General features: G+C 50.1%; 1 protein-coding gene across 1 annotated transcript; it reads right to left on the reverse strand.

The window, feature by feature from the left end:
* Positions 1-1315: 1315 nt before the first annotated feature.
* Positions 1316-13854, reverse strand: PIPOX (pipecolic acid and sarcosine oxidase). The gene is made up of 8 exons (XM_028708603.2): positions 13681-13854; positions 11542-11690; positions 8240-8453; positions 6875-7057; positions 6616-6768; positions 5275-5427; positions 3062-3137; positions 1316-1795 (listed from the first exon to the last, which is right to left on the reverse strand). The coding sequence occupies exons 1-8, from the start codon at positions 13807-13809 to the stop codon at positions 1665-1667; spliced, it is 1188 nt and encodes a 395-aa protein (XP_028564436.2). The 5' UTR covers positions 13810-13854; the 3' UTR covers positions 1316-1664.
* Positions 13855-14283: the final 429 nt, after the last annotated feature.

Below are 14283 nucleotides of genomic sequence, written 5' to 3' on the forward strand. Positions count from 1 at the left end.
AAAACCAGGGACTAGTGACTTGGCTGGTTTTTAAAAGATGAAAATTGGGCATTCATGCATAGCTGTCAACGTTTCCCTTTTTTAAAGGGAAATTCCCTTATTCCGAATAGGATTCCTCGCAAGAAAAGGGAAATGTTGACAGCTATGCAAGACATCTCCTTGCCAACAAAGGTCCGTTTAGTTAAAGCCATGGTTTTCCCAGTAGTGATGTATGGAAGTGAGAGCTGGACCATAAAGAAGGCTGATCGCCGAAGAATGGATGCTTTTGAATTCTGGTGCTGGAGGAGACTCTTGAGCGTCCCATGGACTGCAAGAAGATCCAACCTCTCCATTCTGAAGGAAATCAGCCCTGAGTGCTCACTGGAAGGACAGATCCTGAAGCTGAGGCTCCAAGACTTTGGTCACCTCATGAGAAGAGAAGACTCCCTGGAAAAGACCCTGATGTTGGGAAAGATGGAGGGCGCAAGGAGAAGGGGACAACAGAGGATGAGATGGTGGGACAGTGTTCTCAAAGCTACCAGCATGAGTTTGACCAAATTGCGGGAGGCAGTGGAAGACAGGAGTGCCTGGCGTGCTCTGGTCCAGGGGGTCACAAAGAGTCAGACACGACTAAACGACTCAACAACAACAAGACAAATTCCAAGGCCAAAATCACAAGGAATAGTGCCATGAGAGAAAACCTCCAGAGCCCTTTGTGGTCCTTGTTCTTTGCAGATTGACAGCTGGTGTCACACACATCCGTGTTTATGATGCCACAACACAAAGAGGATAGATCTGCTCATGTACAAAATCCCAGACTCTGCCCATGTGGGGCAGCCTTGTTGGGATGTGGGTCTTGGCGACCAGCCCAGATCCCTTTCCATTTTGTGATACTTCTGCTGTTGTTCGTTTCCATCAACCTGTTGGCTGAGTATTCATTCTGACTTGTTTGTGGGGAAGTTCAGAGGATGCACCCTGCATTCAAAGCACATTACTTCCCCCCAGGAATCCCAGGAACTGTAGCTTGCCCCTTGCGGAGCTGGAGTTCCTGGCACCCGTTGCAAAGCACAGTTCCCACGACCCCAGCTTTTGCTGCGCTACCTGGAATTGCAGCTCCGTGATTGAATCCCACCTAAAAGTAGTGTTAGTCTTGAAGTGCCCGTATCCATCAACCCCACAGTTATCTTTCTTCCCTAAAGACCGTAGCTGGAAAATAAAACGAGGAGTTGAAAATTGCTCCTCCAATGCTGTCTAAGCACATGTATCTTCGTGAGGGATCCCCCCCCCCATCTGAGGAGTAGGTGAAAAAAGGAAAGTCAAAAATAGAAACCACAAATTTTGTTTTCAACAGAAAGCAACATGTTATTTGGACAGAAACTGTCTCGTGCAGTTAAAAGCTTCAGTACTTTCCATATATCTGGCCAATGAGTTAAACTTTATTACACTGAAAATACTGAACTCTTCCCAACAGCCTTGTTATTATTTGCTAATGCTGTGGATTTTCTCTTGCGTTAAAGAAAAAAGGGGGAAATAACGGCAAGCTTTCACTCATTCAAAAAGAAATGATTTCTTAGGAGTTGTTCACATACACACAGCCGGCCAGGGTTTCCTGAGATTTCAAATTTCTCAGTTGGAAGATGAGGAAGGGGCTTCCATTTCTTCTCACCTCCTGTCAATTTGGGGGTTTACAAGGGGGCCTTAAGCTGGGGTGAGAAGCGGCTGATCTGAAACGGGACCAGGTCGTAAGAGGGCTCCTCACCCAAGCTCAGCTCGCAAAGGATCTTCCCAACAACAGGGGCGAATTTGAACCCGTGACCTGTGGAAGAGAGACGAAGTGAGAACAGATGCGGACAGCCAGCTGCTGCAGTCGGCGTAGACAACGCCAAGCAAGATAGACCAACCGTTGAACCCTGTTTTCCAGCTTCTTGCGAATCGGGGCTCCATGCAGAATGCATACAGAATGTGCCAGGTTCAATCCCAGACATGTCTCCAGCAGGACTGGGAGAGGCTCCCGGCATGAAACCCTGGAGAGCCATTGCTGCCAGCCAGTGTAGGGATGATAACTGAGTTAGGCAGACTGATGCTCTGGCTCAGTAGAGAGCAGACTGCTATGTTCCTTCCCTGTTTGGATTTTTGTTCTAAGGACACAAGAACTGCCCCGTGGTCTTCGGAGGAAGGGCAGTATGCAAATTTGAGAAATAAATAAATGACATAAATGCAAAGGGGCCACTGGATCAGGCCCATGGCCCTGTCTAGTCTAGCATCCTGTTTTCACAGTGACCGACCAAGGGCCTTTAATTGGAAATTGCTGCTTCCGACTCTGGAGGCAGATAGTAGTAGTAGTAGTAGTAGTAGTAGTAGTAGTAGTAATAATAATAATAATAATAATAATAATAATAATAATAATTTATTCTTTATACCCCACCCATCTGGCTGGGTTTCCCCAGCCATTCTGGGCGGCTTCCAACAAAATATTAAAATACAATAATATATTAAGCATTAAAAGCTTCCCTAAACAGGGCTGCCTTCAGATGTCTTCTAAATGTCAGGTAGTTGTTTATTTCCTTGACATCTGATGGGAGGGCGTTCCACAGGGCGGGTGCCACCACCGAGAAGGCCCTCTGTCTGGTTCCCTGTAACTTGGCTTCTTGCAGTGAGGGAACAGCCAGAAGGCCCTTAGCGCTGGACCTCAGTGTCCATTCCTCTTTTAAAGCCATTCAGGTTGGTGGTCATTGCTGCCTTCTGTGGCAGGGAGTTCCATAGTTTAAAATAAGTCCTTTCCTTTCCTCTGTCCTAAACCTTCCAGCATTCAGCATCATCAGATGTCCTTGAGTTCTTGTGTTACGAGAGAAAGAGACCAGCTTTTCTCGGTCCTCTTTATTCAGCCCCTACATAGTTCTAAACTCTTCTATCCTGTTGCATCTCACTTGCTTTTTCTCCAAGTTAAAATGTCCCAAATTTGAAAGCTGCCTTATACTGAATCAACCTGTTGGTCCATTTAGCTCAGTATTGTCTACACTGACTGGCAGCAGCTCCCCAGAGTTTCAGGAAGAGCACCTTCTTGCCGTCCTCCGTTCCTTACCTGAAAATCCTGCCCCGATGGCGATATTTCTAAAATGTGGGTGGCGATCTAACACAAAGTCCTCATCTGGGGTGTTCTGAGGAGGGCGTTGGTGATGAGAAAGAAAAGAAAAAGCGATCTATGTTAAGACATACATACATAAGGTAAAGGTAAAGGGACCCCTGACCATTAGATCCAGTCATGGCCAACTCTGGGGTTGCAGTGCTCATCTCGCTTTACTGGCCGAGGGAGCCAGCGTACAGCTTCCGGGTCACGTGGCCAGCAGGACTAAGCCGCTTCTGGCGAACCAGAGCAGCGCATGGAAACACCGTTTGCCTTCCCACCGGAGCGGTACCTATTTTTCTACTTGCACTTTGAGGTGCTTTCAAACTGCTAGGTGGGCAGGAGCAGGGACTGAGCAACGGGAGCTCACCCAGTCACGGGGATTCGAACCGCTGACCTTATGATCGACAAGTCCTAGGCTCTGTAGTTTAACCCACAGCGCCACCTATACATACATAAACCTTCCATTGCTGGGAGCTCTCAAATCTCTTTGATTTGATGAATTAGCTGGTGGAAAGTGCAGCTATCAGTCCCAGGCATGGTGACCATGTGCGCAGTGCATAAGATTTTGGCAGGGGTATTTGGGGGGGGGGGGGGTGTCTCAAAGGCATAGGGGAATCTCCTTGCCAAAATATGCTGCCTCTCCAACCTTCTCCATCTGCTCTTTCCAGCCCCGGGTCCTTCTCCCCATCTGCCTCCACTCCAGATAAGGTTGCCAACTTTTTAGGAGCGGAAACGTGGCTCTGCTCCTCCGCCTTTAACTGCAGAAACAGAAGAGGGGAGCTTTGCTCATCACATCTTTCCGGGCCAGAAAAAAGCTCCCATCTGTTTGAATTTCCTCTGCGTCAGGCTGCTGCTTGCTACATGCTTCGGAGCAGAGCCAGAGGGGAAAGTTGGCAACCCTGCCTCTCGTGCCCCCTCCTCATCCCAGCCTGCTTTGTCTAGCTGGAGTTTTAGACTGGATCCTCAGGTTCTCACTGCAGTCTCTCCCTCCCTGGTCTCCCAGCTTCTGTGAATAATGACCCCCTACCAAACTTAATTGGATTGCCCCCATTTCTATTCCTGGCAAAACTCCCGCCAACATAAGGATTGCTCTGCGGCTGGTATTGTCTAATCCAGATCCCTCCGGGACACTTAATGGCCCAGGCATGATGGATTGCTTTGTCCCCAGCGCCCGCCACTCCAAGGTAGACTGCCCCTTGACTATGGAGGCTCCATCTCTCAAGGGGGGATAATAGCTCCTGATAGCCCTCGCTTTTGTGGGCTGGTTTTTTTGTCTGTTTCCATTTTGAAAACCTCTCTGGGCCTCTGGCAATCACTGTGAAGTGAGAGCCGTGAGTTTAATTATACATCATTTGAAGAAGTGCTTCCATCACCGGTCCTGAATGAGCCTCCTGCCAATCAATTTTCATACGGCGATCTGAGAATGATGGGGGAGAGAATGATTGTTTTTATCAGTGGCACCACAGGCAGAAATCCAACAGGAGAAGCCTCCCTGCATTGCAACACCTCTCCTTTTTTTAACACGCCGGTGTGAGAAGTGTCTCTCTAGAAACGTCTACAGTCTCCTCCACCGTGTTCAGGAAATAATTCAGCTCAAAGATGCTTGACCAGGAGGGGAGTTGATAGAAGGAGGACGTGGACCCTTGCTAAAACAGCTGCGCTGGCTGCCCATCTACTACCAATCACGTTTTGGGGTTACTGCATTAATTTACAAAACCCTGATCAACTTAGGTCCAAGACATCTCAGGGGCCTCCTGAACCCTTTTATCCCAATTTGATCCCTGCAGGAACATTGTCGGTCATCCATGGAGTTGGTGAGGCTCGGTTGACCACAATGAGAAACCGAGCCTTTATTGGCATCGGTACAGTCCTGCGGAACTCTCTGCCACTGGAAATTCAGCAGGCACCTCCCTTGCCAACTTTTAAATGCCTGCTGCAAACCACCAGGCCTATGCAGACAATTAATAACATATCCTTTCACAGTGGTTAATTGATGTCTGCTTTTAACGCCTGATCTTGTATGGTTTTATGTTTTCATTTCTGCAAACTGCTTTGTTTTGCTTTTTAATCACGCAGGGCATAGACATATTTTTTTATAAATAAATGAAGAAACTCCTTGGTCGTTGAATCGGCTGTTGCTGGATGGCGGAGCTTTTGATGGTGCTTACTGTATACATGCAACGCTCCTGAACGGCTGGCTCGGGTTCAAGACCTGGCAGATACTTTCTCACAAAATCCTGTAGGATGCGGAGGTCAGGGGCAGAGGATCCTGGCTGGTCGGGATGGTCGGGGTCCACGGGGGTGCCATAATGGTAGCAGACCTGTGGAAGGCAGGAGGAGAGCCACAGGGCAGCAGATCCACAGGGCAGCAGTCAGGAGGTGACAGGTTGAATTCCAGGCATCTCCAGTTAGGGCTGAGGAAGAACCCTGCCTGGAGTCCTAGAGAGCTGCTGCCAGTCAGTGCGGGCAGCCCTTAGCTAGATGGTGAGTCAGCCCATGGTCTGTCTCGTTTTAAGGTAGCTGCAGAGGTAAGACTGAGCTGGGGCAGAAATTCAATCCAGTTCACATTGAAAGGAGAACTTTCCTAATTCACACTCTCCAGAACAATGCACAGACCTTCCTCTCCATGAACCAATGATTCATATTGCAGGAAACGAGTTTCCGGCATTGATTTAACTTATTTCATACAATTTATATACTGCTTGATTATAGAAAAAAAATACCTTAGAGGCGTTAAACATTAGGAAGAACTTTCTGATGGCAAGAGCTGTTTGACAGTGGAACGGACTAGCCGGGATAAGGGCTGGCTCTGCTTCCTTGAAAGGTTTTAAACAGAGGCCAGATCACCATCTGTCAGGCCTTGTTTAGCTGAGATTCCTGGGGTTGGACTAGATGGCCATGGGGGTCCCTTCAAACACTACAGCTCTTGGATTCTATAGAAACAGCAGCCATCCTTCGAAATCCACACTTGAGTTTTGCAGTGCAGTTTCCCAGGGGTCAGCAAACATTTTCAGCAGGGGGCCGGTCCACTGTCCCTCCTCAGACCTTGTGGGGGGCTGGACTATATGGGGGGGAATGAATGAATTCCTATGCCCCACAAATAACCCAGAGTTGCATTTTAAATAAAAGGACACATTCTACTCATGTAAAAACACGCTGATTTCCGGATCGTCCGTGAGCTGGATTGAGAAGGCGATTGGGCCGGATCCGGCCCCCAGGCCTTATTTTGCCTACCCATGAGTTTTCCAGTCAAGGAGCATAAACTGAGGGCCGCATGCTATTTTGTGAACTGCTCTGATGTCTTCGGATGGTATATAAATTTAATAAATGATAAGGCAATAACCTGCTAGAGTGTGCATGAGAGAAATCTGCATGGAAATGCCAAAATTTAGAAGCAAATGGATGGCAAACTGATGCAGAAATGTGGAGAATTGGGAAGTCTCTGTCAACTGCCTTTGTGTCCCTGATCTCGCCTCCTTCCCCACCGCCACCCAGCCCCTTCCTCTCACCTTGACAAGACCCGGGTACTCGCCAGCCGGCAGCCCATAGAGATCTCGCTTCTCCCCGTTCAGGTTGATCCCGAGGAAGCAAGGCAGCTTCTCCAGGAGGCCTGGGGGGCTCCCAGCTTTTGCCCTCCAGTAGCAGACAGTGATACGCAGAGGCTGGAGGGAGGAGGGAACCACAACATAAAAATGGGGCTTCTTCTGTGCCATCTGCCTTCCTTCTGGCCCGCGTGGGGGGACGACATGCCAGGGGTCTGCCGCTTACCTGGAGAGGCAGGTGCAGCCCCAACGGGGCCAGGAGGCGGTTGGCCCAGGCTCCTGCGGTCACTACGAGGTGTTTGGCACGATACTGCCCTTGGCTGGTGGTCACGGTGATCACAGCCCCTGGAAGGATCCCATGGACTTTCTCTCCATCACGGATGGTCCCTCCATTGCGTTGGAACTGGTCCTGGAGGGGAAAGTGGAGAGAGTGGTGATTTGGGGGGAGATATTTGGGTCAGGCTCTGCCCCATCTCCCCTCCCGTCATTAGATAAGAGTGTGTGGCTGTGTCTCTGACCCTGCCCACTGAGGTCGCGTGGTCTTTGCCCCCCGCCACCCAAAAGAAAAGGTTTTCCACCTTGCAAGAAGTTTTGTAAGGTGTATTATCTGACAGTAAGAGCTGTTTGACAGTGGAATTTGCTGCCAAGGAGTGTGGTGGAGTCTCCTTCTTTGGAGGTCTTTAAGCAGAGGCTTGACAACTATATGTCAGGAGTGCTCTGATGGTGTTTCCTGCTTGGCAGGGGGTTGGACTCGATGGCCCTTGTGGTCTCTTCCAACTCTATGATTCTATGATTTGAAGTATTGCAAAAAAAGATAATGAGGAGAATTAAAAGTTAAGGATAATTAAGGTAAAGGTAAAGGAACCCCTGACCATTAGGTCCAGTTTTGGCCGACTCTGGGGTTGCGGCGCTCATCTCGCTTTATTGGCCGAGGGATCCGCCGTACAGCTTCCGGGTCATGTGGCCAGCATGACTAAGCCGCTTCTGGCAAACCAGAGCAGCGCACGGAAACGCCGTTTACCTTCCCGACAGAGTGGTACCTATTTATCTACTTGCACTTTGATGTGCTTTCGAACTGCTAGGTGGGCAGGAGCAGGGACCGAACAATGGGAGCTCACCCCGTCATTGCGGGGATTCGAACCACCAACCTTCTGATCGGCAAGTCCTAGGTTTAGACCACAGCGCCACCCGCATCCCTTAAGGATAATTAAAGGTAATAGGAAATTTAAAAATGCATAATAAGTGAGAAAGAATGGAAAATCATCAGAGGTGTTGACGGAAGTCCTAAAATATTGTATAAGATGAGAAGTTGTGTTGTATGAATGTTGGAATTGATATGTTAAAAAACCAATAAAAATGTACAAAAGAAAAGAAAGAAAAGAAAAGGTTTTCCACCTCTGGTGTAAGTAAAGAAGACAGGCCCCTGCCTGCAAGGAGCTTACAGTCAAGAGTTCTGGTGATGAGGGAGCAAAGGGAGAATGCGAGACGAGAGGCAAGAGTGAAAAGAAAAAGAATTGGGATGAAATCTCTCAATCTCTCTCTCTCTCTCTCTCTCTCTCTCTCTCTCTCTCTCTCTTCACACCCTTGTTACCTGGCCAGCTTTTACCGCCTTGTCAGCAAACAAGATCCCAGCGGTGTGATCACACACAGCCACCTCTCCGCCACGCAGGTGGATTCCTGGGAATCTTTGGGCCAAGCTCTCCGCTGTTAATGCTTCGCTGGGGACATGGTTGCGCTGCATGGCATCCCAGAACCTTTGAAACGCAGGGTTGTCCTTGCGCCCCAGAACCAACATTGGTGTCTGCCTGTAAGGAGAGAGGATGGGTTTGCAGTTGAGGCTGCTGGAGTGACCTTGGAGGAGCCCGGCTTTCAGTGGATGGGGAGAAGAAGCTTATGGGGTTAGGATCATATAATTGTGGAGTTGAAAAGGAACCCCAAGGGCCATCTAGACCAACCCCCGGCAATGCAGGAATCCTTGGCAGGTGGCCACCCAAGCTCTGGAGTCCACTGCCAAGCACCATCAGAAAGGTCTTTCTAATGTTTAGTTGGGATCTTGACATTTGAGTCCATCAGTTTGGGTCTTACCCTGTAGATACCTGCTCCATCTCCCATGCAACAGCCCTTCAGATATTTGAAGATGGCTCTCACATTCCTTCTCAGTCTTTTCCTCTTTTCCAGGCTAAACATACCCAGCTCCTTCAACTGTTCCTCATCAGGCTTGGTCTCCAGACCCTTGATCATCTTGGTCACCCTCCTCCTGCTTGTCAACATCCTCCTTAAATTGTGGTGCCCAGAACTGGACACAGGACTCCAGGCGTGGTCTGTCAAGGCAGACTGGAGCGGCACTCTGCCTTCCTTCAATCTGGACACTAGACTTCTCTTAATGCAGCATAGAATCAAGAGCTGAAGACCAACTGAGGTCACCCACCAAGGCTGGTGAGGAGCAATGCGGCCTGGGGAGTGGCCTGAGGACAGGATACAGGGGTCTGGGGGGTGCATTTGCCCCCCTGGGCCCAGAGGTTCCCTGCTCCTGCATCAACACACAACAGGAAAGGTTCTGTCCCTGCAGTTGCTGCCGGTCAGAACAGGCAACACTGGCCAAGGTGAACCATCGCCCTGAAACCGCTCGTGGAGGCAGCTTCCTAGAGAGGCGTTGCCAGCCGGTCCTCACGAACAGAGCTGGCGTCTGGGAGACGGTGGCAGCCCTTCCCTGGGCTTGTCGCTAACAAGATGGATGGGTCTATTACGTCTGACCCTGGCGAAATGAAAAATCATTTAGACGTGCATTTCCTTAATGGCGCTTCCTTTATAGAGTCACATAAATTACAGGGGGAATCTGTCTTGGCTCTCAGTGGGGCAGGGAGCGTGTCGGGGGGCAGGAGGAGGGGGGAAGAGGGATCTATATGCTACTTTTGGAGAGAGGGAATGTAGCTCAGTGGCAGAACATCTGCTTTGCATGCAGAAGTCCCTGCTTCAATCCCCCATGGCGTCTCCAGATAGATCTAGGGAAGACCCCCTGCCCGAATTCCTGGAGAGCTGCTGCCAGTCAGTGCTGAAAATACTGAACTAGAAGGACCAATGTGCTGTCTCAGTATAAGGCAGCTCTCAAGTTAAGTCACTGAGAGTCATGAGGACTAGAACCTTGCGTTGTTTTAAGGTGAGAGGCAGTGGTACTTCTGGACTTGGGCTTGGGGAGAGACCCCCTGCAAGAAACCCCCTTCCAGTCAGTGTAGTTAGTAGCCTGTCCTGAGTGAGATGGACCCAGGGGTCTGACTCACTAGGAAACCGATTCCTCTGTTCCCATTTTGACCATTTATCATGAGGACTTAAGAGCAAGGCAGAGTCCTCTGTTCCGACCTATTTTGCTGATGAATCATTTCAACAAGGACCTTTGACAGTGCAATAAAAAAAAGCGTATCAAGCAATTGCATATTTGGAATCAACAAGGAAAATGCTGTATGTAGAGTTGAAACAGTTCCATATGAAAAATAATGTATAATATTGCACACCATCCAATCTCTGAGCGGTGTGAGATTTTGGGGGTCCCAGGGTTTGTGATTCCTTTTGGGATTGTGGCACAGCGGAGCCTGTGGTGTCTTTAGGATATATGGTTTATTGGCACAACCTGAGCCTGGGATGGAGGGGTTCACAACATGAACACCCCAAAAGGGTCTCGCTTCTCCCACAGCCACAGCTGTCAGGAGTGCGTGCAGGAGCCAGGCCCTGTGACCAGTAGGACTTTGCAGGACTGGGGCCTTCCTAAGTTTGTTCTGAAGAGGCAAGGCACGGCCACACAGGTGAGGCCGATTGGTAACTCACAGCACCTGGTGGCAAGAGCCGGGAAGGGATACAAGGTCAGCATTTCCCTTCGGCTCTTTGCCACAGCAACACGCTTCCTGCCTTGCTGTGTTTGGCTCCTTGACCCCTTGCTTCTTGGTCCTCGGACCCTTGACTTCGTGACTCCTTGCTTCTCGACCCTTGGACCCTCGGCTTCATGACTCCTTGCTTCGTGATCCTCGGACCCTTGACTTCATGACTCCTTGCTTCCTGACCCTTGGACCCTTGGCTTCTTGACTCCCAGCTTTCTGACCCTCAGACCCTTGGCTTCCTGACTCCTGGCTTCTGGACCCCTGTTCCTGCTCCCACCCTGCCATCTTGCCCCCGGTCCTGACATCCCCTGCAGGGACTTTGATTGCCTGTGAACCAGACCGTGGATTCAAATCAAACCTCATGCTCTGCCTCTCCAATTTTTCAGCTGGCTGCTTTACTGCCAACTCAACTCTCTGGTTTTTGTCCTTCTAACTAACTGCAAACTGGGAGGCCGACCCATTTGGCGTCTGGCACAGAGCCCCCTCTCCTTTGTTCTCTTCATGTCCCATCACCCAGGTGATCACCTGAACACAGAGAGCTGGCCTGGCTTGATTAGCTGTTAACACTGGCTGGATCCAGGAATTTAGCTACACCCAGGAATACCTACATACACACTTAAAAGGCCCTGCTTGCTCCTTCGGCGATGCTTGTGAGGAACCAGCTCAGGCATAGGCAAACTCGGCCCTCCAGATGTTTTGGGACTACAACTCCTATCATCCATAGCCAACAGGACGAGTGGTCAGGGATGATGGGAGCTGTAGTCCCAAAATATCTGGAGGGCCAAGTTTGCCTATGCCTGCACCAGCTTATCACTCTGCTGTGATTCCTGCATGTCAGGGGGTTGGAATGGATGACCCCTGGAGGTCCCACAATTCTATGAATACACAAACAAAGACATATGTGCATATACATTATATACCATTTCCAATACGCTTGAAGCACAACCACAGAGGGACCCCGCTTCCCCTCCTCACAAGAGCGCCCCCCCATTCTTCCCCCCATTTCTTCCCGGAGGCTCCTCACCTGTGGAGTTTGGTGCTTGCCTCTTCCTCCAGCTCTGCCCAGAGGCGATAGGCCTCTCCCAACATGGCCGTGTAATAGTCCTGGGGGTAGGCGCTGCGGATGATTCGGCTCTGTCCATGGGAGCTTCCTCGGGTGTGGGGCAGGGGGAACTTGTAGGGAAAGAGAAAGAGAAGGAGGCAGCCTGAAACCCCAATTGTCTGACTCAGTAGATGGCCGCTTCCGGCGTTCCAGCAAAAGGGGGCCTGTTTTATTCCATTGCAGCTGAGGTACTCTCAGTTTAATAGGTAAGCTGGCCTGAAGGACTTTTTATTTACAAAGGTGGGATGTAAAAGTTATAAAATATACATATATTGGTGTGGGGATGCATTGAAGCAGCAAGTAAGCAAGTGAGAGGACTCTGTACTCACGGTGGAGTACAGGATCAGGTTTAAGGTGCTGGTTTTGACCTTTAAATCTCTATACGGCCTAGGACCCTCGTACCTACGGGACCACCTCTCTTGGTATGCCCCACAGAGAAACCTACGGTCTTCAAATAAAAACATCTTGAAGGTCCCAGGCCACAGAGAAGTTAGGCTGGCCTCAACCAGAGCCAGGGCCTTTTCAGCTGTGGCCCCGATCTGCTGGAACGCTCTGTCACAAGAGACCAGGGCCCTGTGGGACTTGACATCTTTCCGCAGGGCCTGCAAGACAGAGCTGTTCCACCAGGCCTTTGGCCAGGGCACAGCCTGACCCCCTCTCTCTGTAATCCTCACAGAACTCTAGCCCAATGGTTGCCATCAATTTGACTCTGAATTGATTTTAGAATGAATTGATTTTAGAATGCTGTGTTACTTTTATTGTTGTTAGCCACTCTGAGCCCGGCTTCGGCTGGGGAGGGCGGGATATAAATAAATTTATTATTATTATTATTATTATTTAAATCTTCCCTTTCCCTCCCCCCCCCCACTTTTTGACACTACCAGCATTGAGGAGGAGGAATGATAGAATGATAGAATCATAGAGTTGGAAGAGACCCCAAGGGCCATGGAGTCCAACCCCCTGCCAAGCAGGAAACACCATCAGAGCACTCCTGACATATGGTTGTCAAGCCTCTGCTTAAAGACCTCCAAAGACGGAGACTCCACCGCACTCCTTGGCAGCAAATTCCACTGTCGAACAGCTCTTACTGTCAGGAAGTTCTTCCTAATGTTTAGGTGGAATCTTCTTTCTTGTAGTTTGGATCCATTGCTCCGTGTCCGCTTCTCTGGAGCAGCAGAAAACAGCCTTTCTCCCTCCTCTATGTGACATCCTTTTATATATTTGAACATGGCTATCATATCACCCCTTAACCTCCTCTTCTCCAGGCTAAACATGCCCAGCTCCCTTAGCCGTTCCTCATAAGGCATCGTTTCCAGGCCTTTGACCATTTTGGTTGCCCTCCTCTGGACACGTTCCAGTTTGTCAGTGTCCTTCTTGAACTGTGGTGCCCAGAACTGGACACAGTACTCCAGGTGAGGTCTGACCAGAGGAGAATACAGTGGCACTATTACTTCCCTTGATCTAGATGCTATACTCCTATTGATGCAGCCATCCTATTGATGGGAGCCATGGAAGCTGGACGCAGCATGAGTTCCCCTGGCACCCAGGGGCCACGGGAGCTGAACATCCCTTGGTGCCAGAGGAACTCACACAGATGGCGCCTGGTGTCCCAGAGACAGATTGCTTTCAAGTGGGACAGGGAACCTAGAATCCTCAGACGCTGTAAGACCACAGCCCTCTTCATCCCTGACCATTGGTCATGCTGGCTGGGAGCGGGTGCTGACGGGAGCCAGAATCCAACCCCATCTGGAGCGTGACATGGTCTCCAGTTCCAGCGTTAATAAAGCCGCTTGATTCTCCCTTCCCTTGGGAAACACACACAAGGACCAAATAAATTAAGACATAAATCAGAGAAGAGAGTCGCTGCTGCCGGCCAGTGTGAACAATACTGAGCAAATGGACTGGTGGATTGAACTGGCTTAGGGCAGCTTCCTGAGTGCCTGGTATTGTGCAATGGGGGGGGCTGCCCATGTGGGATAAAATGCCTCCACCCCCCAGCCTTTGGGACGGTAGCAGCATTTTCGGAGGGGTTTGTGGGTGGGTGTTTGCAAAGGGGCATACCTGCTCCAGCAAGAGAGTCTTCTGCCCCCTCTTCGCCAAGTGGTAGGCGGCAAAAGTGCCCTGGATCCCTGCTCCCACCACGATGGCGTCGTAGAAGCGGCTGGGCCCAGCTGTCTCTGGGGTAGCCATGGCCGATCTTTCTCCCCGACTGGGCTTTGCTCCTTGCTGTGGGGAGCTGAGCCAAGGGGCAGAGACAAAGTCCAGAGTCCCAACTTGGACACCACTCAGTAATGAGACAGGAAGCTGTTTACACGGAGTTGGGCTGTTGGCCCAGCTGGCACAGTACTGTGATTCTATGACTTAAGGGCTGGTTCAAATAGGGAGACAGGAAGCTGCTTTCTACTGAGTCAGACTATTGGGCTATCTAGTTCAGTAATGTCGACACTGACTGGCAGCTTAGACGGCTTTAAAAGGAGCATGAGGCAAATTCTTGGGAGGGCAAAATCTATCAGTGGCAACTGGTCATGACAGCTAGACCGAACCTCCAGGAGCACAGGCAGTGAGTTTAAATTGCTGGGGAACCAAAGGCGGTCAGGGCTGGCGGCTTTGTGCCTTACTTGTGGGGCAGACAATTCTGTCAGGTTTGTTTGTTTCTCTTGAGTT

This window comes from Podarcis muralis, chromosome 15, assembly GCF_964188315.1.
Source record: "Podarcis muralis chromosome 15, rPodMur119.hap1.1, whole genome shotgun sequence".
NCBI classification, from domain to species: domain Eukaryota; kingdom Metazoa; phylum Chordata; class Lepidosauria; order Squamata; family Lacertidae; genus Podarcis; species Podarcis muralis.

Coding starts and splice junctions, on each gene's coding strand:
- PIPOX (XM_028708603.2), bottom strand. CDS start 13,809: ATGGCTACCCCAGAGACAGCTGGGCCCAGCCGCTTCTACGACGCCATC. Junction 11,691..13,680: donor AGACTCTCTTGCTGGAGCAG/GTATGCCCCTTT, acceptor TTTCCCTACAAG/TTCCCCCTGCCCCACACCCG. Junction 5,428..6,615: donor AGTACCCGGGTCTTGTCAAG/GTGAGAGGAAGG, acceptor TGCCTTCCACAG/GTCTGCTACCATTATGGCAC.